Genomic DNA, 22,700 nt, shown 5'->3' with positions numbered 1-22,700 from the left:
TTTTTCCGGTCCTGAAAGCAAAAATTTGTCTCCATGTTAAAAACAAACAAATCCGTTCTGAGGCTGATCCCAGTTTATTCTATTTTCAAATATATTTAAACATAAAATAATTGTGCAAATCCCGTGTCTGCTCATTAAGCTAACGTGACTTTGGTGCAGTGTGACAACCATCTGTAAAAACAATTAACAGCTCTTGCTCTGATGCAGACACTGAGAATGAATCGCATGCTAACACAAAGGTTGGAGGGCTGTGGTTGGCAGTAATTAGGACAGCGCAGAGCTAAAGGCCCTTAGCCCAGTGCTTCATTATCAATTGACAAACCTGTAGGGCTCCTGACAGTGACCGATGCCGAAAGCCAGGCCACACTGCAACTCCAAATGAGATTCAGAGTCTATTGTTTCCACCCAATGAATTCTGCGTTTCACTCCTCACCTGGCCATAGCTTTTGTTGTACGTGGAAATGAGAGCACTGTATTTACACTAAACTTGAGAAGTGTTGGTTAGTTTCAGTTATAATGACATCAGGGACAATGCTGTTTTCAACAGGGGAGAACACTGTAAAGAGGAATGTAATTATAATTGTTCTCACTCATTATTCTCTTTGTATGGGTTTTTTTGTTATGTCTGGCCTCCGTCTCTGAGAATAAACTATCCATTGTGTATACACCTGTATTGTATTAGCGAATAAGGTATTTATAGGCTGAACTTCCATTGTAGTCTAATGTAAACACCTTAAATGACAAGCAACAATTTTCTTTATCATAACAGTAAATCTACTTTATTGTGATTTGGGCAAAAACATATATTAAGAACACATTTATTTGACACAAGAATGAAAAAGAACAGCTGCTTAATTTACCAGACATATAAAGGTGCAAATATATTTATAGTTATATTACATCGTATTATATGTTATCATTATTATAGGTACAAAGTATGAAGACAATACCTTAATACATTAATGCCCAATTTTTTCCCAAAAATTAAATTATGAGATTAATGTGCCATTTGTAGTACTTTGGAATGATTAAATATTTTATTTATTTTTTTCCCCTGAAGAAGTAGTACATGAAAAATTGAGTTTTAGTTGTGTTTTTGAGATAATCATTTGTGTTGTTAAAAAAACGTGCCATAATAGAGATTTTTGATCAATTTAATATAAACATACTCTCTATTTGACTCTTGTCACTGAGATGGAGCCATGTTTATTTTGACATTTTAACATTAATAAAGTATTATGTTCAGTTTGACATTAATATTTTGCAATCCATATAATACAGTGCAATAATTCCTCAAAATTAGAAAGATGCTGTTCTCATTTATACATGTGAGGCAGATGGGGTATAATCATCTTCTGAGAGAACACTGGATGTTCTATAGACTAATAGCATCTAGAGGTCTTTGGATGCTCTTCAGACTTGACCCCAGAGCAGCTGAAGGACCCTAGATCTTCTTCACATTTCTCTCAATAGGTTACAGAGAACCTTGGACGTTCCTCAGACGTGTTTCTATAGCTAAGAGGACCTTGGATGCTCCACTTTGCCACTTTCATCTCCCAGTTATTGTAGTGCTCTAGGAATACCTTTTGTGGATAATTATTGTGGATTCTATAAGAGGAATAGTCTATTTTCCCGCAATGGCATTAATTTAAATAGAGCTGAAAAAAAAAAAAAAAAAAAACAACTGTTGGCTGACAATATCAATCTAATGCTGGAGTGTGCATAATGAATGACTCCTTATGCATAGGATAAACAGTGTCTCATGTGACTGCTTTACTGCAAATCATGTATCCTATTGAATTACAGAAAGTGTTCAAGCAGCCTTTCTTTCTGTACTGGATTATGGAAATATAAAATACATGCAGACTTCAGCCTCTACTTTCTACTTTCGATACACTCGTTCAGTGATGGGCTGCACTTTAATAATCTGGTGATAAACATTTATAATCACACCTGCACCTGTTTTTAATGTTTTAAATGGACCTGTTATTTGTTTTGTTTGTTCTTGTTTGTACTGTTATGTATTTTAACAGGGCGCTCATGAAAAAGAGAGTCTGCTCTTCTCCCTGTATAAATAAAGATCTACATAGGAGAGGTGGAGGTAGAGAGGATAGCAACATTTAAATTCCTAGAAGTCCATATCAGGAAAGATCTTATCTGGTCACAGAACACATCCCAACTCATTAAGATGTCCCACACAAGACTCTACTTCTTTAGAAAGAAATTTAGCATGAAAAACAGAATCTTGAGCAGTTTCTACAGGAGTACAGAGGAGACTGATGTTTCCAGCTCCATCACTGTGTAGTGTGGAAACTGCACAGTGCAACAAAGGAAGGCGCTCCAGCATGTGATTTGCACAGTATATCTGTGGAGTGGCCTTCCCTCTTCCAAGAAACCCAGGAGTGCCAAGAACATTATTAAAGACCGGACACACCCTCAGACCTCACTGTTTGCACTTCTTCCCTCTAGGAGGCACTACAGCAGCATCAGTTCAAGAACTATGTGGCTCACTGACAGTCTCTTCCCACAAGCCATTAAATACTCAGTAACTAGTGCAATTGTTTTTATGCAGTGTTCACAACGTTCTGTGTCTTTTTTAGTGTAGGTCACTACACTCATTTCTTTCTACAGGAAACCAGCAAGTAAGACTTTTATTGCATAGTTTAAACTACGTTTTCACTGTGTACATGACAATACATTTCTTTGACTCTTTGATTATACTGCCCTATATTATGGTGCAACATTCTATCCCACCGTCACAATTGTCACCTCCAACATGTTTTCCATCCTATACTCAGACCAAAATAAGGTGGAGCAGTTGCAAATACATTTATTGTTACTAGAGAATTAAAGGTGATGTGTGCCAAACATATTTGTCCTAAATGTAAATAACTGGACTTCCCTTTTATTTGAGAGAATTCTGGGCTTCATTTTCTCCTCAAGGTGTAACTTTTAGATGAGCATCTCTGGTCATGTTAGAATTTACAATGAGATTGTACATATTTCTTCCTAACCCTTTATTCTTTCAGAAAATATTGAAAATACATTGAAAATAGCTTCAGAAGTTTACACAATGCTGTTACGTCTTCAAAACATACCTGGAGTTGTGCTGTGCCTGGAGTTTCATTCATTGTTTGAGTAAGTTAACAGCCACCTTTTACCTTCTACGGGGCTGAAATTGTCCAGATGATTCTAGTGAAGGTGTATAGAATTTAAAAAACACAATGGAGCACTTCCTGTATTACCACATAACATCAAAAGTGGAACTGTACGCCTAAATATGGAGGGTTTGTGAACGAAAACAAAACTCCAGGTATGTTTGTGATGAGGAAACAACATAGTGTAAGATGGTCCACCTTTTACTGCCACCTTTCCCCAACTGGCCACCGTGGCAAGTAAAAACACACCTTTGATGTCTTGGATTCAAAGGAGTTTTGAAGGTTAATCCATTGATTTCAAGTTTCGGCTTCAAGCTTTATATTTAAACCTAAGTATGCTCCGTCACTGAATAAGACACAGCTCAATGAAGCAGCATTTGTCTGTCACATCATAAGTACACACTGTATTACTTGCACACATGTACTTGTCTGTTCGAGAAGTGCATATAGCTAACACTTGAAAGGACCTTGGTCTATTTGTGGACTCTTTGCGTAAATATGGAATACAAAAAGATAAAGCTCACATATCTTTTCTGTTAGTGAACTGGATGATATGGAAAGAATTTGTCCTCATTTCAAAAGGATGTCCTCTGCTTTTGCCACACTCTATAGATGCAAGTTTTTTTCCTTCAAAGCGGCTCTGAGCTCTGTGTTTAATCACATTAGAGCATTTCGCACACAGTCAGGGGATGCAGGGCTCAAGCCTCAAGTTGAAAAACCAAGCCTTGCATTTTGGATTTCACCAGCAATTTGTACAATTTGTGCTGTACTGTCAGTGAGGCAGGGCTCTCATTGTCTAGTGAATGCTGACAGCACAAGATAAGACTTGATCCAGATGGGATTTGATCTTTAACATTAGTCTAAGTCTGCCGTCTCAGTCCATACAAGCTGTCATCCATCACTATTTAATCTGGCCTGTGCGTTCACTTGGCACTTTTCACGCAAGAGTTTAAACTGATCGCTGTCAGATGTCCCTGAGTTGAACCTGCCTGAGAAATTGTAGTAATTATTTATTGTAACCATCACCGCTGTCGGCCACAAAGCATGTAAAATAGGAGTAGATTTATGAATGTAATTTTCTGTACAGAATCATAATATGGCTGAAGGCCTGAAAGCATTAAATCAATCCATTAACAATTAAATACAGGCTAAAAACCCACCGCTGCATAAGTGAAACATTACAATTTACACAGGGTCAAACATTACAATTTATACAGGGTCAGCTTTTTTTGAGTTTGTTTAATTAAAGGTTCACTATGTAACTTTTTTAGTGGGGGGTATACACTATCTACTTCTATTCATAGAGATGTTATTATTGTTTTGCCTGAAATGCCCCATTTTATGCCATTAAGCCTGTCTTTCTCCATGGAAACAAGCAAAACTGTAGTTGAATAAATGTACAGTTTTATTTGCAGGCTGAATACATCAGAACATGAAATAATAATGTAAGATTCGGTGCAAGATGCGGAGACCCTGGTGTGGTTCTTTTCCAAACTTAAATGTTTATTGTTTGTATTGTCACTTGTCTGTTTTAAAATGGACCATGAGTCTGCAATAAAGATGAATTGAAATGCCAGATAGATAAGCTTAATGCCATTCACTAGGCAAAGCAATATAATCTCCATAGAGACAAATTAGTTCCATAGTGTGCACCATTAACTATTGCAACAGCAGCAAGAGATGTAAGAAGCACAAGTAGTAAAGAAGAATTTACCTTCACTAAGCAAAATGTAGACACTTCCATTTGTTCTCAAATCTCAACTGACTTCTTCTACCTCTAATACGCACTGGGTTTAAAGGAGGACTGCCAAGAAATACACTGTCTCAATGCCAGAAGTATAGCAGCCTATACATATTTCAAATGCAGAGAACACATTCCTTTAGTGACAATAAAGTGTACCTTAAAGAAGACCTATGGTTCTTGTATATAGTTATAATCTATGTTAGAAAAACGCGGTGCCCAATGGGAGCTGAACAAAGAGCCGTGGAGCTACTGGCCCTCCCCCTGTGGATAGATGCAGATCACGCTAGCGAGTACCTGTACCATAAACGACTGTGCGACGCTGCTGAACCCTGCACCTATCACCGATTAAGAAAATAAAACTGAAGAGTAAAGAGCAGTGGACGTGTGGCGATGGTGGTGAAAACAGGGATTGGCGTCTTGAAAATAAGTGACTAAAGATTGCTCAAACATGCACAAATCCCTCAAAAATAAATCAAACTTCGAGAGAGTAAATGAGAAGTGGAAACAACTACAACATTAAAAGCTTTGAAAAGTCGATTTTGCAGAATAGACCTGCTTTAACTTTACCTCAGCAGAAACGACAAGTCATTATTTCATATTTTGTATTATTTATGTAAAAAAGATATTTTACCTCCAATGCAAACATAAATATTATCAGTACGATTAGCCCTTATGAATGATGAATGATGACTCCATAGTTTTAAAGGAATGCAGATCTTACACAGCAAAAATGTTGAGCTGCATACTGATAAGTTTAAGCTACTTGTCTGACAGTTATACATCCAAAACAGACATGAACAATCTGAAATTACACACTTTAAAAGGCCCGGTAAGAACGCAGGGTAATTAATAATCCACACGACATGTTCTGATTGCTGAAGAGGCAGATAAATTATCAGCGAAGAGCAGACCTTGTTTGACCTGATAGTGCATCTACAATCCCATTGTACCGTCCCTGCGTTCATTCTAATGCGATGAGCGGATTATTGATACTGTGGCGCATCACACTGATCTACAATAGATACGGGTTATTAAAATCTAAATAAATAAACATAAACATGATATGGTGCGGCCTTAAAGTGATGTCGACATTGATATGTGAACAACTAGGACAAGTTGCTCATCTCAAGGCTCAAGTCCGGGTTAAAAATAAACCAACGTTGTACCTACCTATAAATATTGTATCGTGTGTAAATGTGAATATGTGTTTGGATGTGGGAATGTCTGAAATGTGAAACTGCACTGCTGTAAAGTTGGCCTGTCACAATAACACATTTTGAAGTTTGACGATAAACGATAATACTGACACTAATTTATGCCAAACACAAAACCCCAAGAGCAGATTTAAACCATTAAAACTATTTTAAATGTGCAAAATTGTAGGAAAAAAACAAAACAAAACATGAGCTGCAATAAATAAACAGCAGAAAAAAACACTTTAGTACTCAGTGTGCATAGAAGTTATTTATTCAGCTCAAATCTTATCATGTAGCCAAAAAAATAACCCTAAATTCCCAGTTCTGTAGTGCAAAAAATAAAAATAAAACAATATAAATAAACGATAAATATTGACCCTGATTGTTTCAGCTTTCACAGATTAAATTATAAGTTGATGCAGTATTTATCGTGACAGGCCTAGTCTAAAGATGTGCTTTAAACTATTTTTAACTGTTTTGTGCCGGAAAAAGCCCAACAATGGACAGGAGTTGAGAATTACCACTGGCTTTACACTCAAGGTCCATGCAAGGTCCAAAAATAAATGAATTAAATAAATTAGTAGTGCATTAACATGTGATTTTCAAAGTATACTACAGTTTTCTAAATAAACAAATCAATCGATACTAGAGCTTTTTTGTTGATGCGGCCTTAAACAAACTGCTGCTAATGGTCAGTTTCTTAGAACTTTGAATGGCTGTTTCATTTTCATTTACTTACAGGTGCTATTAAAGTTTTTAATTGCAGCAACAGCTCTTAAGAACATTAGGAAGTTCAGATTCACTCTTTCTTTCTTTTTTTTTTTTAAAGATTTGTAGTTAGAAAGTGCAGTAATGTCAGGGTGAAGAGTGGGAGAAACTATCAACAACTGTATTTCTCTAATCAAGGGGTTTGGTCGCAACACAGTTTAACACAGGTATGTATTTGTATTGAGTGCAGAAACTTGTATTGTTTAGTTGTTATTTCTGTGTCATGTTCCTTTTTGGAGCTCTGTCTACAATTATTAACATTTTTAAGGACAAGGTAAAGGTTCTATATTACGCAAAATTGACTCTTATGAGCTTTAAGACATGTTATAATACTATTACCTCATCAACTACATACTTAAAGTTGCATTTTGTTTCATTCACAAATGTCTAAGTAACTCTATACTATTAGTCTGTCTACGTTCTTAAACCTCAAAATGCTCAGTTTAACCTTATGATGTCCTGTAGTCTTAGTTTAGTAGTGATTAGCAATACCAGGGCTGCAATTATCCAAATGATTCTAGTGAAACTGTATGTTTGTGATGACGAAGCAACATTATAACATACAGAAAACGGTTTAATATGGTCCCTTTAAGTGTAATAGTGCATATACTGCTGTCTCACATGGGACTGTACAGTTATATAAAACATACAGTCTAATACTTGATAATAATTGTGCTATTTGAAGAAAACTTACTGTAGTACTATACATTTCACGCTATTACATGTACTTAATCAACACTGTCAGCCTTCACCGTACTAACCACAGTCGTGAATTTTGATACACGACCACGTCACACCTCCCAAGCTCTACACCACCTCTTCCTGCGTAACAACAACCCAATCCGCTCGCCTCCGTCACTTTCTATACCATGGTAGCCACAATAATGGTCACTGTCACTGTATTAGTTTTACAGGCCTGACAGTCTGACAGAGCACATTAATCTCTATATCCCCAAGAGACACCCCTGTTACATGACGACCTGCTTCCCCACACACCCGCACAATCACTGTTTACGGGGCCAGCGCTCTGTCCATTAACCAAACGCACTGAGGAAAAGTACAGGCAGAAATACTACGCGGAGATGTGAGTTTTTATGAATAAGCAATCCCATGCAAATGCGCTTCTGGCTCAAAACACTGCTCTAATTTAAAAACAGTGTTGTCTTGGTGTGCGGGGTCTCTGCATGAAAACGATGAAGGGAAATGCATTTGTAAACGGCTCTATTGTGGCACAGGGACTGATTGGATGATGAGTTAAAGACTAAAATCTAATATTTAATGTGAGACTTTAGAACGGGATGTTGAGCCGTGCTTAATAGAATTTTCTGATTAACTCGTGGAAGCAGATAGAATAAATGAATACTGACTAATGCATAGATTAAATATTTCTTCTCCTCCGTCTAATTCATGCTGCCCTCTATATTACATCTTTTAGTGTGTCGAGGGAATCTCACAGTATTGGATCCTGTATCATTGATTTCAATTCACCTTTTTAATCCACAAGGGCATATTTAATTGGCAGGTCCTTTCAAAGACTCATGGATCGTGCAGTCTTTCAGGCCATAGTTTTGAACGTGGCCTTTAAACTGCATTTTATTCCAGACTCAAACAGCATCCAGCAATATTGTGACTTTAGAGGCAATGTTGAAATGTACAATGTGGGATCACAAATTGGCAGGTTTGAACTATGAACATTTGACTAATTTCTCTTCTATTTAGATTTCATTTTCATCTGTCTTTATTTCTACAGGGAGAGCCCAATAAGAGCGCTCATGGGTCCATTTAACACATTAAAAACAGGTGCAGGTGTGATTATAAATGTTTATCACTATTATTAAAGTGCATTTGTGGCAACAGTGTATTCAGTTTTGTGTGTCCTTGAAATGTATTCCACTTTTGGGAAGCAAAAGAACAGAAAGCTTTTTTTTTTTTTCATTTTAGTTCTAGTGCAGCCAGCTTTTAGACGTAGACAATCATGAAGTCTTGTATTAAAGTTCCTGTATCAAAGTTCAACAAAGTAAGTGAGATATTCAGGCAACCTATCAAGTCGTCCCTTATAGATACATTTTATACAGTGTTGTTCTCTTCTGACAAATAGCGATGGCCAATCTTCTTTTTCATAGAGTGTGATGGGTTTTAAATTCATCACCTATTATGAAACGAAGGGCTGAATGAAAGAGTGTATCTAAAGGTTTCAAAGTAGAGGCTGAAGTCTGCATGCATATTATATTTCCATAATCTAGTACAGAGATGTTAAATCAATAGTCTGTTTAAAAAGACACATCTGACGCACTGAGGACAAGCTGGGAATGGCACATGGGCCTATGCACCTTTATGTGCTAAATATTATCCAAATTTAAATATTGGACCCTAATTTCATGTCAATTTTAATCAAAGCATTCTTGCATTTTGTAATTATATATTGTGACTCAATCATCAACGCAATTGGTATTAGTATAATCAAACAGACAGGTCAAGTTATTTTATTGAGTGTTGAGAGCCCACACTGTTAACTTAAAGCAGGCATGTCCAAACTGTGGCCCGGGGGCAAAATGCGGCCCTCAGACCAATTTTTCTTGGCCCTTAAGCTTCCAGGTGAATTGGTCCATATTATAGTACTTAAACAGCACTTTTTACTGTACATTTATGAAAATCTACCTATCAAAAAATCCATATCAAATATTTAATGTGTTCCATTGTGGATGTAAGCATGAGGTCTAGTGGTCCAGTCTAATTTGTAATAATAACACAGATTTGAAGTATTCACTGTATTGGCGATCAGTCTGTGGCCCTCAATCGGCCCTCAGCTTTGTCTGTGTTTTTATATGTGACCCTTAATGAGAAATGTATGGACACCTCTGACTTAAAGAGTAGAAAAATAGAAGACAGTACACGTAAGTTAAAGCTGCTGTCTTATGAGTAAAAATCTTGGCTGTTCAGTTCAATAATATATTCTTTAAAATACTTAAGTTAAAGGTTGAGTGAGAATGAACATTTATTCTGACTGGTGCCAAAATGTCAGAGATGTCCATACTAAAAAGGTCAAGTGTGCTTTGAATTGGCAAACGTCAAAACAGCATTCAGACCGAGAGAGGATGTAGTTGGTGTGACAGCCCTGGGAGGTGATGTTACAGTGACTGGAACAGTAATGTAAAGACGATGTCAAGGTGAGATTTGTGGTTGCGAAGGAAAAGGAAATGTTGTATTCATAAATTATAAAGCGCGTCACCTGATAACCGCCAGCCTCCTCAGACTTCTTCCTATTGGGGCTCTAAATCAATAGTGCTGTGGATTAGGGTACAATTATGGTCATTCTCGCAGTATCACTTTTATAGGCACTCTGACAGTTTGACGTCAGTCCATCAATCACAGGTCTCAGGAGATGTTCTCTTTCAACAGCCGGGAGTCAAGGTGCACTAGATCTATTTCAGAAGGAACTGGATACTTAAGCCCACTACATTACTCAAATACATTTTAGGAATTAAACAAAATATCCAATCAAGTTTCATAATCCAGGTCAAAGTGTTACCGTTATAATTGTATAAGTAGAGGTAGCAGTAGTAATAGTAGTAATAGTAGTTGTAGTAAGGCAAGGCAAGTGTATCTGTATAGCAGAGTTCGTACACAAGTAAGACATTCAGAATAAGAAAGACATTAAAATTACAATAAAAAGAAATCAATACATAAATTAACATTAAAAGAGAAGCACAGTTATACATGCAGCTAAACAGAACCGTTTGAGCCTGGATTTAAACATTAAACACAAGTAAAGGCCTGTATCACATCTTCAGAAAGACTGTTCCAGGTTTTAGCTGCATAAAACTGAAATACTGATTCCCCATGTTTAGTACTGACCCTGGGCACCAGCAGGAGGCCGGTCCCTGAAGTCCTCAGAGTGCGAGATGGTTCATATGGCTCTAAAATGTCAGAGATGTACTTTGGTACTAGAGCATGAAGAGACTTGTACACGAGCAGAGCTGCTTTAAAGTCTATTCTCTGAGCCATAGGAGCCAGAGCAGAGACCTGAGCACAGGACTTATGTTTCTAGTCAGGACCCAAGCAGCAGAATTCTGGATGTACTGCAGCTGTTTTACAATGAGCAGGCCATTACACTAATCTAATCTATTGGAGGCAAATGCATGGATAAGTTTCTCCACGTCTGGTTTAGACAGTATACCTTTGATTTTTGCAGTGTTTTTAGATGGTAAAAAGCAGCAGATGTTATTGATCTGATGTGGCTGTTAAAGTTCAAGTCTGAGTCCATTATTACCCCCAGATTTCTAGCCTGATTTTATAGTTGTAGAGAGAGAGAGACTGGAGGTGACTGCTGACACTTTCTCTTTGTTTCTGTGGGGAAAGAGACTATGACTTCAGTCTTGTCTGAGTTTAGCTGGAGAAAGTTGTTTTGCATCCACACACTGATCTGTTGGATGCAGTGGTCCATATTCACCTGTTACCAGTGAGTGTCATCTGCAGAGTTGTGGTAGGACACATTATTGTTGTGTATTAACTGGCCCAGCGGCAGCATGTAGAGGTTGAACAAAAGTGGTCCCAGGACTGACCCTTGGGGTATGGGGGTCTGGGCCATGTGATCTGAGACAGTTTCCAATTTCTACAAAGTGCTTCCTGTCTTTTAGATAGGACTTGAACCAGTTTAGTGCAGTACCAGAGGTACCCACCCTGTTCTCTAGTCTCTGTAAGAGCATCTCATGATCAACCGTGTCAAACGCAGCACTCAGATCTAACAGAAGTAGCACAAATGGTAGCGGAAAGAGTAGCTTCTGTAGTTGAAAGAGCAATGCATCTAACCTTGCTATTCGAGTAGTATCAAGCGTACGAAGGGAGGTTTTACCGCATATACTTGCAATAAAACATGTGTAAGGAAATTAATGTAAGATGGATCAGTTTAATGCTCTACTGTGGAATATTCTAAAAGCTACAACATGTCCATGGAGATGAATATTATTTCAGGTAGAAGCACGGCTGACAATATAGTAACAGCAGTTGTCATAATCAAAGCAGTGGCCTCATCAAGCTTTCAATGTAAACTTAAAATATTCATCAACAAATCATATCATGCTACCAATATTGGCTACCTGTATTTGAGCAATCTTAAAATAACTGTGTTGGATGTTCCACAGTACATGTACCTCTGCTCTTTCTGTAGAGGCACAAACTCCGGGCAGTGGCAAAGATGGAAGACTCTGCCGGTCCAATATTGTGTTGAGTCACACAGAGCCAGATTCGTGTGGTGGAATAACAACGACCAAAGCGGTGTCCTGTAAGCTCTGATTGGAAAGCAAACAACTACAGTATCTGAGAGCCCTGCTAGACTCTGGAAACGTGCTGTGCAAAGTCGCGAGTATGAGAGCTGAGAAAATGTTCATCTTTGTGTAATCCCTCATCTCTGCTCCATCCCAACGTCCAATTACAAAGGGGGAAAAAACGCCTAGCTTTTTCTTCACCCCTCTGAAATACATAGGCTCAACATCAGAACTCAATTTGGTTTGGTAATGAGACTGCGCTTTGCTGTTCCCCATGCAGACAGTCCAATCTTCAATAACCAGCACACGGGGGCTTTGCTTAGTGGGAAGGCTCTGAGGAAATCGACTAGTGAAAGTGTTGCCTTTTTTCATTCAGAGGAAACTTGAAGCTCACCTTGTGCAGTCATTTCAAATGCCCTTGAATTTAGATCTAAGGACAACCCCCACATTACCAAGGGCATGCAAGAGTGTTGATATAAATCTTTGTCAGAAAATACTGTACAAAGAAAAAGAACATCTTCCCACACAAACACTGCTCTTTAAATGGAGAGTTGAATGAGTAAACAAAGCTCGAAATAAAATGCCAAGGTTCAAAAGCAACTATGAGCCCACTCAACACAGCTATATTCAACAAGCTGACTTTGCCCACCTACTACCAGGGATATGTCTCATATTTGTGTTGTCAGAATCATAACCAAAATTAATTTACTTGTCTTGTGTCTTGTACCAGCATTCAAGATTTTGACAGGATCTTAGAAACATATTTTCAATGTTACATCAATACCAATATCTGAAAAAATAAAATAAAATAAATAAATACTTTCAACTGATATACTGGCCATCTCTACTGTTAGCCAAAGCACTGGGCATCTATTGTGAATAAATAATAATGATTCAAACACGTTTGTTTTATCACTGGGTATACAGATATATGATGTTTATTAATTTAACAATATTTATCATTTATTTTTGGAAAAACTTTATGTGCATGCCACAGTTATTTGTTATGATTACTGCAGAGTTTAGCTGTATTATGTGAAAAATAATATATCATTAATATTCAATTAAAATCATTAAATTAAAAAAAAAATGTATGAGGAGTTCATTTACAAACACAGATATGTGTCAACTGAAAAAGCCATCAGAAGCTTGCAGTTTACTCTTAGTAGAGTAATATTTCCAAAAGCCACATCTTATTCCATCCCTTCTTGATAAAGTCCACTGTTCATTATGGTCATTGATAATATCTTTACAAGGTGGTAACAGAAAGAAAACACTTTTTGGGAATTTTTCAAAATGGAAATATCTGTTTTTGCTATTGAACTCTTCATATCCAAAATCAAAAGATATTTTTTCTCAAGGATGAGAGATCTTATGGTGTCTTAATCTTGCAGGATCTTGTGACACTAGATCTGCAGATACAATCTAAATGTATCTGTAATAATCATATAGACATGAGCAGTAGAGTCTCGTACAAACATGTACATGTACACATACACTCACGCTCCAGAGAATGACTTGCCTTAGAAATGTGTTTTTCACTCACACTTCACCGTCTTGTTCTCTCGGCTGCTGTATTAGTAAACACATTTCTCGATAGGGTTCAAAGTTCATGAGCGGTTGTACACTGAGCCCACTCAATAATGCAATCCACAAGTAACACTTAATACTCAATCTTCTGACTGAAGCCACCCACTCGCTGCCCCATGTTTCTGTTACCGGGCATTATGCTAGAACATTCCTCACACTGTAATTACAGGCCAAGTACCCAAACAAACAGTATACAGTTCTTTTGATCAGTGGATTAGTGGTTTTAATCATGAAAGGCCCGTGATAGATTTTTAGGGAAAATCTGACCCAAATAAAGCTGACATGAAGCCACTTAATAATATCCCAGTGGAGTATATTTACAGAAACACTAAAACACTAAAACAAAAACGCTATATTTACACATTTCAGTGTTTTTATTGTTTTGAAAATGCTACATTCACCCAAAACAACATATTCCAATGTTTCAGTTTTGTTTTGAAGTTTTGTTTATTTGCTCTTAGTCCACTCTTGCCCCACTCACTCCCTCTTCAGAGCGCGATCACTACACCATCAGTGTCCATCCCGCTAATGAAACTACTGCACATGGCATCAGCTCTCTGTATTGCAGAGTATTGTTTTGCATCCTGCTCTTGTATATGTATGACAAATGGCTGTGCGGAAACATGGGTTACGTAGGCTTGTCGGCAGAGCCTTGTTAACTGCAAGGAAGATTCAAATAGCGCCGGAAGAGATCGCTAAATTACGCAAACATGCATGGATAACATATACAACCACTCCTAGTATGTTTTTGATGAGGGAACAATGTTATAACGTGATAGAAAGCTGAAAAAAGTCAATTTACTTTTAGTTTTTACTTTTACTTACTTTTTTTACTAGCCCTACAAAATAAACAAATGCAATGCTAAAAATAGAACTTCAGCCTTTTACTCGTTATCTTAAATGTCTAAGATTATGCCTGTGCGTGGGTTTCAGCTTCTTGTTAAAGCATTGATTTTTGTTTTGAATTATTAATTATTATGGCAACGGTTCTCATTTTTCATCACTTAAAAGATCATGGATAGGTCTAATAAATGACTTTAAATTTGCATATCCTTTGTCTGAAAGTTGATAGTACTTGCCTACTCTAACACTGCTGCACTAGATTGATACTTGATACTGTTTGTTCTTTCTGTAGCTGCTATAGATTTAACCCATCCAATTAACTGCCTCTCTCATATTAACTTCAACACTGGCTCTTCAGACAGCCATTTGTTTCAATTCATTCACAAAGGCTCATTCACCTTGAAGCCTGCAGTAGACTGTTAATTCACCCTCACTAGACATTGCATTGCTGTGTTATTCGACTCAACCGGCGAGCATCTCTATGACGACGGCTTTATAGTTATGGTATTTTAAACATTGCTTCATTCATTCCTTATTAGTGAACAAAATTGAACTTACATAATCATCATATGCTTCGTGTGTAGCTGGTATAAGTGGCGGTCTGTACGCGTTGCTCGCTGCTGCCCCCCTGGGTCTCGGTGGTTGCGCGTCTCTGGATACAACAGCTGTGGGCGGTTTGGTGTGCGATGCTGCCGTCGAACCCCGGGGGGCGACAGAGTTTCTCGTCGTGCCTCTGTGGCCCCTGGCAAAACATGAAAGTCTGTTAGGCCCAATAAAGGGGTGGAGCCTAGATCGAAAGAAGCTTGTGTATGCGCTACGTACGATTTGAGTGATATATTTCAACAGAAAATATCTCGATAAATGATAATATTGGTACTACTTTATGCTACTGACATTAAATCTAAAGCAGGATAATCCCCATAGAATCTTTTCTGAATGTACAATTTATTTAAAACATAAGCTGCAACAAATAAGTAGCAAAATGAAACACTATATTAGTATATACTGTATACGAGTATTTATAATGAGCCATAGTTACCGGTACTTACAAAAATACAATTCATCTCGTACTACAAACAAACAAAAATGTGCAAAAAAGTACATACAATAGATATTAAATTGTCCCACTATCATTTACTGAACGATAAGTTGTTATAGTCATTATCAAGGCAGACCTTCGTTTTGTAACTACCGGTATATCATAAAAAGATTCCATGGCTTCAAATGTCTGTATCTTCCTGCTAATACTCCAGTGAGCACAGCCTGGGTTTTTTGGTAAAACACAGAAAAGCTGAACATTGCTGCAGTTACAAAATCACATCTCCTTATGCCTGGAGCAGTTCTAAGGCGACAGGCTTGTCTTCACTGTTAGGACAATTGTTAAGTTGTCCACTTAAGAAACATTCAGCTGTTCTGTCGCAGGATTACTGCTGTGGGACCGGGAAAGTAAAACACACAGGGAGGCTTCAAGGAGGCTGATGCTGAAAAGTTTTTTGTTGTGTTTTGAAAGAAGGCAGATTTAAGAATTAAACATGTCTGAGGGCGAAACGGTTCCCCTGATATGTCATTTTGAGCACTGAGCTGTGTTTTTGACTTTGGTTTGTTATTCGGGAATTACAAAACATGAAAAATATTGAATTTGTACATCAACAATGAAACTGTTATTTACAAAAATTTAATAAATACAATGTTAACTACTCAAAACGCTAGTTGTATTAATTAAGTATGTCTTTTTAATTGTGACATAACACTACAATGTTTAGATGTGAAGCGTTCCGTTAGATTATTTAAGGTCTGATTGTAAGAGCAAAAATGCTATTAGATCCTATTAGGCCAGCTTACATCACTTTAAAAAATGTAATAGTTTACAGTAAAGCAGTACATAATCATAGGCAAGTTTGGTGAGTTACCCTTAAGGTATTTATATTATATTCTATAATACAAAAATACATTAAAAATGAAAGCCAAATTATTGATGCATATGTTCCACTAGAGCTTTATCACCATTCATCAGTGCGCCACAAGAGAAAACCCTTAAAACAGTGGTGTCTTTAAATATGAGCTGTCCCATGTTGAGGCTGGATTTAGCTCATCTACATCCACTGTCTGAATTAGGCCATGCTGCTGTGGCGCGCTGTACTTGCTTATTCCTGTGAGGCCACCCAGGCTCAGGTAAAAAAAGAACTTAAAAAGCTGCAGGAGGAAAATGGTTTTCACACCAGCAGCTCTGCCAATTTATTTTTCTGTCCTTTTTTGCTGTTATCTCTGTTAATACAGTAACTGCGCTGAATATTTCTTCAAATGTCAATTATAGACTTAATACGTTTGTTCAGACCAAATGGTGCATGGTTTTCTGTTATGATAATATCAGTAGCTTCACTAATTGTCCATTATGTAGTTCTTCATATCCATCGTCACAACATTACAACTTTAACAACATAAGCTAAAGGTTTGAGTTTTTAAAGCTTTCTACACCAGGATACCCATACAGTATCTTGCAATTCTACTCCTATGGTTGACTGGTGCACGTACTGTATGATTGAGACAGGTACAGACAGTTAAACAGCTTGTGACGCACGATTCTGGGTAAAGAGATGCTAGTTATTCGAGTTTTTCTAAATCAAACATTCAAGTCACTAAACGTGTCAGTGATTCACAGCAGGCACTACCTCAGAAAATATTTGACAATCCAGGAACTATCAGAACCAGGTCTAAACACGGTCCGAAAATGGTTTAAAAAAAAAAAAGAAAAAGAAAAAAAAAAAAAACTAACTGAGGAATGACACATAATTTCAGTTGTTTAGCTCTACAGGAGACAAATGAAGCTCACATACCACCAGCAGGATCCCACAGTTTGAGAATTACTGTCTCTGTTGATAAGAGCATTTTAAAAAGACACATTCTTTTTTTCTGGTACCAGTAATAAAACTTAAGTAGATCACCATTTTATATTTTGTTCATGGGAAAATGCAACAGCTAAAACAGCGAAGGGATAGAAACAGGAATAGTGACTTGTAACTGCAGAACTGTTTGAAATAATCACAAGTAAGAACAGGGATGTGGGTGGGGATAGGGGGAGATTTTCTGAGCACTCATGCCTCAAATGCAGGACGACGCAAGGTGACGTGCATAAAACAATTAAACATAACTTTGAGTAGGTTAATGATGAGGCAAAACCATTGTAACGTGGTGAAAAACTCATGAAAGTTGATTTTGTGAAGTGTATTGTGTATGTTCCCTTTCACGGTGATTATTTTTGAACACTTTTCAGACCAGCAGACGGCCTTCAGTGGAGTCAGTGTTTTACCTGTTTGCCGCTGTGGTTGCCGGCCGTGTGCTCCTGCTCTGGGTGCCCCTCCCTCTGCTCTCCTCTGAGCCGTTGAGCAGGGACAGCTCCCTCAGCTGCTCCTGTCTGATCTCATCATTGTAGTCCTGTGGGAGACAAACAGCGCAGTCTGTGCCATCAGAAACACAACGCAACATTTGTCTCCTAATACAACAGATGCTCAGGCAGCAGCAAATGTCATCAAATCAAAATTATCTCCACACACACAGAGGGACACAGCATCCTGTAATGAAGACTATGCGAAAGGGTACGGGGGAAAGGACAGACATGAGCCAAAGCACTGGGTTTACTTACAGCTAGAGGTGGGCAGAGTATCAAAAAATAGGCTGCAAAATCTGAATATCAAGCGCATCAATTATAATAAAAGAATGCTGCCAAAAAGAGCTGATTAAAAATGAAAATGTAAAAAGCGTATGCGGTAAACTTCCAAATAAGGGTACAAAGTGTTATTTCTGCATATTTGTGGGTAATTGTACAGCCATTTCACATTTGTCTGATAACCCAACCTCAACTAATATAGTCTAATGAGGTTCATCTGGTCTGCTGATAATTTATTTTTTTTTCAGACCAAGGTTTAGTTTGTTTTCATAGCTGAGAGTTTCGAATGATCACTAGCGCTTTTCCTGGAGAGAACCAGATTATGAACTGGGATGGAGCAAACATCATTGAGACGGGGGAAATTGAAAAGCGGAAACGTGCCCCGGGGACTTTAAAAAGGGACGAGGGGGCTTTTTTACTCTCGCACACCTGGAAAGTCAGACTGCAGGTGGCGCTGTTGTCCTGCTTCTATCTGCAGGAAAACGGCGCCAAAATCTGTTGAAGTCACAGCAACTTAGCAACAATTGGGAAGACGGCTAGTGATCAGTCGAAATTAACGCAAACTCAAATGATATATTCAAAGAGATGTTTTTAACACATTTTGGTTGGATTATTATATCGTTGGAATATCGGGATACTTCAAAAATATTAAGATAATCATTGTTGCCACTTTTGCCCTATTTCGTGAACAGAGAATGTACTGTTTTTTGTGTTTTTTATGCAGAGGAAGTGAGAGAAAAACAGATTACTTACACATATAGTCACAGCAACACAAGAAGATTTTACATCGAAACCCACAACCTCAACGCATTTCATTTGCCTATACAATAACGAGCAGTTTTTATTTTCAACTGCCTTGTAAAAGACAGATGTTGCACAACCGCAACATCAATACATCTAATCAAATCATATTGTTCACTTAGACCTGTAGGGCATCTAATAAAACTTTAAGACTTACTATAAAGCATTTTTATTATATCTGCCAGGTCCAACTATCACAGCCATTTTGAACAAGTATGTGTACAATATAACAGTGAAGTATACCTCACATTCACCAAACAAGATATGGATCATTACTCTACAGATAAACACTGGACAAAGCAGCGTTCGTTATCTTGTCTCATGCTGACAAATAAACAGTCGTATTTCTTAGAGACGCTGATGGGAGGCCAATAGACAAGTGCCTTCACTATCAACAACGTGGGAGAGGCAGCAACCCATTTCTCAACTGTCTCTGCTTTAGACATGTCTTTGTTTTCCAGATTTATTTTTGGCCTTAGCGACTCTGTAAGTTGAGTCACTGGGGGAGAAAAAAGCTGACTTCACTCAAATAATAAGCGGTTGTATCAGATAATATGGGACTGGCAAGGTTAACAAAAGGGCTGAAAGAAAATATCTAATGTGATTGCGGTTAGATTTGCTGTTTATGTGAATCATAGGATTCTGTTCAAAGTGCACATTTTAAACGTGTCCAGAAGAGTTGATACAAATACTGGAACATGAACTGACAAACTAATACAAGAATCTTATTTGTATAGCTCTAAACTATGACATTTTTATGCAGAACAAGACCGGATATTTTGTTGTTTGTGGAGGAAATGCAACTTTTGTGATTTGCTAATTGTATTAACAAGCAAATTTAACAAAAGTACTTATTGGTTTGAAGTTTAAGTCAGGTGTTGCCATGGTAAACAACTAGCCAGACGCTTGAGAGACTTAGCATTTTTGTATTCAGCCAAAACAATAAAAAAAGAAAAGAGAAACCTATTCACCTTATTTTGGAAGTTGCCGTGGGCGCTGCCATGCCTGTTCGGGTTGTATTATTTTGCATGGAGGTGCCGATCTTGACAGCAAATCAGTTCTATATGGACTACGGAGCTGTTTTAAAACCTCTCAGAGAATCAGTGCAATGTTGAATGTTGTTGCACATAAACATTGAACAATTTACACAAATCCACCAACTTTATAACATGTTTTAGCAGCAAAACGTGTCCCAAATAAAGACTTCTGGGCAGAAAACCAAACTACCATTTTCTGATTCGTATTCAAACCTGTTTATGTTCAGGTTTTTCTAATCGTGAAGTCCCACATGACAAACCAAGCGTGGATTCAGCGTCACTTCATTGTCACATAGCTGGTGTTATAGCGGATGCCACATAAGGGAGTGATGAGCAGATTCTGATGCAGATTTGAGTCGTGAGAGAGAAAAACGGGCTCATTTCCACAACACATGACTCTGAGTGCACATGTGCTTCTCTGTTTAATAAATGAGTGTCATCTCCAGCATTCTGTTGAGCGGAGGAAGACAAAGCAGAGATTTAATTGGAAAATCTGGTGTCGGCTTATCCCAGAACAACAAATGCAGGCAGGCTGTAAAGGTGGAGATCGACACTGGTGGAACAGGAGAAGAGATAACGCCCTCTGAAGGCACCTGCCCCTCTGTTTGTTCTACGGGACGAGACTGATAGACTGTGACCTGCTGCACACTGGAGCCCTCATCAGCTAATATTTGGGTGAAAGGTTCCATATCACAGTCTCCTGACCCACACAGACAATAGTGGTGTTTTTACTTTGTGTTATAGGATAGTAATGAATAACTTATATGTTTGATTAAAGGGCCTATATTGCGCAAAATGGATTCTTGTGAGCATTAAGCCATGTTAAAAGGCTGTTACTTAATGAAAAACATGCCTGGAGTTGTGTTTTGTTTCATTCACACATGTTTGACTAATGTTTTATTATTAGTCTGTTTACATCGCCAAAGCTCAAAATGCTTTGTTCCACCTTGTGATGTCATGTAGTGGTAGTTTTCAAGTTAACAGCTACATTTGACCTTTTATTCAGTAGAGATTTACAATTCCTGCGTTGAAATCATACAATTGATTCTAGTGAAGGTGTATAGAGTTTAAAAACACAGTGGAGCACTCCCTGCATTACCACATGATGACATCACAAGGTGCAACAGAGTGTTTTCTGTTTGAAAGAAGAACTTAAGCCTAAATATACAGGGTTTGTGTTAAACATGAGTGAATGAAACAAAAAAACAACCCCAGGGATGTTTTTGATGAAACAACAACAGATATAACAGATCAGAAAATAGTGTAATACAGGTCCTTTACAGGGACAAAATTATATTATAGTCCATTTAAGCCAATTTTCTATACATTTTCTGTAAAAAAAAAAAAAAAAAACATGTTGTGAAGGCTAATGGAAAGGTCTCTGTGTGCAGGTTGTTAAAGAAAATCTAGAGCATTGTTTTATATGATAGTACTTGGCTTTGGATTTAAATTGCCATCTACTACAATATATTTATGCTAATACCAGTTCAACAAAACACAAAATAAAGAAGTCTTGAACCGTGGGATCAGAACACTTTTCACTGTCTTTACTATGACCTTTAAATGTAGATGTATTCGGCGTCAGTCACAAATAACATTGTCTTGATACTAACATTTCAAACTTGATTTCTATACTTAAAAATAGACTTGATACTGTAGTTTTTTTTAGAGAATATTGTAATTTTCAACATAAAATTATAGTATTTAAAATCAAGATTATCCAGTTATGCGATATTTTAGTATCTATTTTTTACTTTTGACAACCCTAGTTTCCTAAAGTATTATTTATTTTGGATATTTTTGATGTTATTTTGTAACTATTCAATTCAAATGCATTCACCCCTCGATATCTGTAAAGTTGGAAAATGCTGTGGTTGTTCTACAAAATGAATTCCAGCACTGGCCTTCAGACCATATGATACAAGAACTGGCCCGAGGCGCTACATCTGCAGCAGCTGTTCTCTTGCATATTCATACATTCATTCTTTCTGTACGTTACACACATCACTTATGCTCACTCATCATCTCATTATTTCAGAAAATGTTTTTGTTACTGTCATTTATATAGAAATAGAAAAATGAACACAGGATGAGGTCTATTTCATCGGTGTTTGTGTGTGAATGCCATACAGCCTCAGTCAAGTGTATTACTTATTCATCTTTTGACGCATTTTACTGTTCTGATCTTAGTCTTTAGTCCTTTCCAGCTGCTACTTCAATGTTTGGACACGACAAAATCACTTGATCAAAGCGTCACCTGTTTGTGTCCATGGAGATAGACCAGTAAAAAATGTAAAAAAAAAAAGAAATATACAATTCCCAACAAGGCAACAAGATAAGAGAATTTATCCCACAATGGAGAAATAACACAATAATAAAAATCTAATCAGAGCCCATCCTCTCCGTACCTCCCTGTGATTGCCGTCTCCGCTGGATGTGCCCATTAGACACACAGCGCTGCATTAAAACAAGGCACACAGCAGGACTCTGGTTTGTGGAGCCAGAGGCAGCAGCATCTGTCACTATGGATACGGACAGATGCCTGGTGCGTTTACGATCCTCCGTTTCTCTGCAAATCCATAACATCACGCCACCAGCAGGTTTGAACTATAAAAAGGAAAAGGTAAGGTGTTTC

The 22,700-nt window shown here is 37.6% G+C and overlaps 1 protein-coding gene across 1 annotated transcript in view; it reads right to left on the bottom strand.

The window, feature by feature from the left end:
- khdrbs2 (KH domain containing, RNA binding, signal transduction associated 2) overlaps positions 1 to 22,700 on the bottom strand; it is a 75,262-nt gene that overhangs the window by 7,447 nt on the left and 45,115 nt on the right. Inside the window, exons 5-6 of the mRNA XM_033979686.2 lie at positions 17,871 to 17,995; positions 15,122 to 15,305 (exon numbers count right to left, since the gene is read on the bottom strand). Of these exons, the coding sequence (XP_033835577.1) occupies positions 15,122 to 15,305; positions 17,871 to 17,995 (309 nt within the window). The remainder of the gene's footprint in view (positions 1 to 15,121; positions 15,306 to 17,870; positions 17,996 to 22,700) is intronic.

Source organism: Periophthalmus magnuspinnatus, chromosome 15 (genome assembly GCF_009829125.3).
Source record: "Periophthalmus magnuspinnatus isolate fPerMag1 chromosome 15, fPerMag1.2.pri, whole genome shotgun sequence".
NCBI lineage: Eukaryota > Metazoa > Chordata > Actinopteri > Gobiiformes > Gobiidae > Periophthalmus > Periophthalmus magnuspinnatus.
The sequence above is the reverse complement of the archived record's forward strand: the minus strand, read 5'-3'. Positions and strand labels throughout refer to the sequence as shown.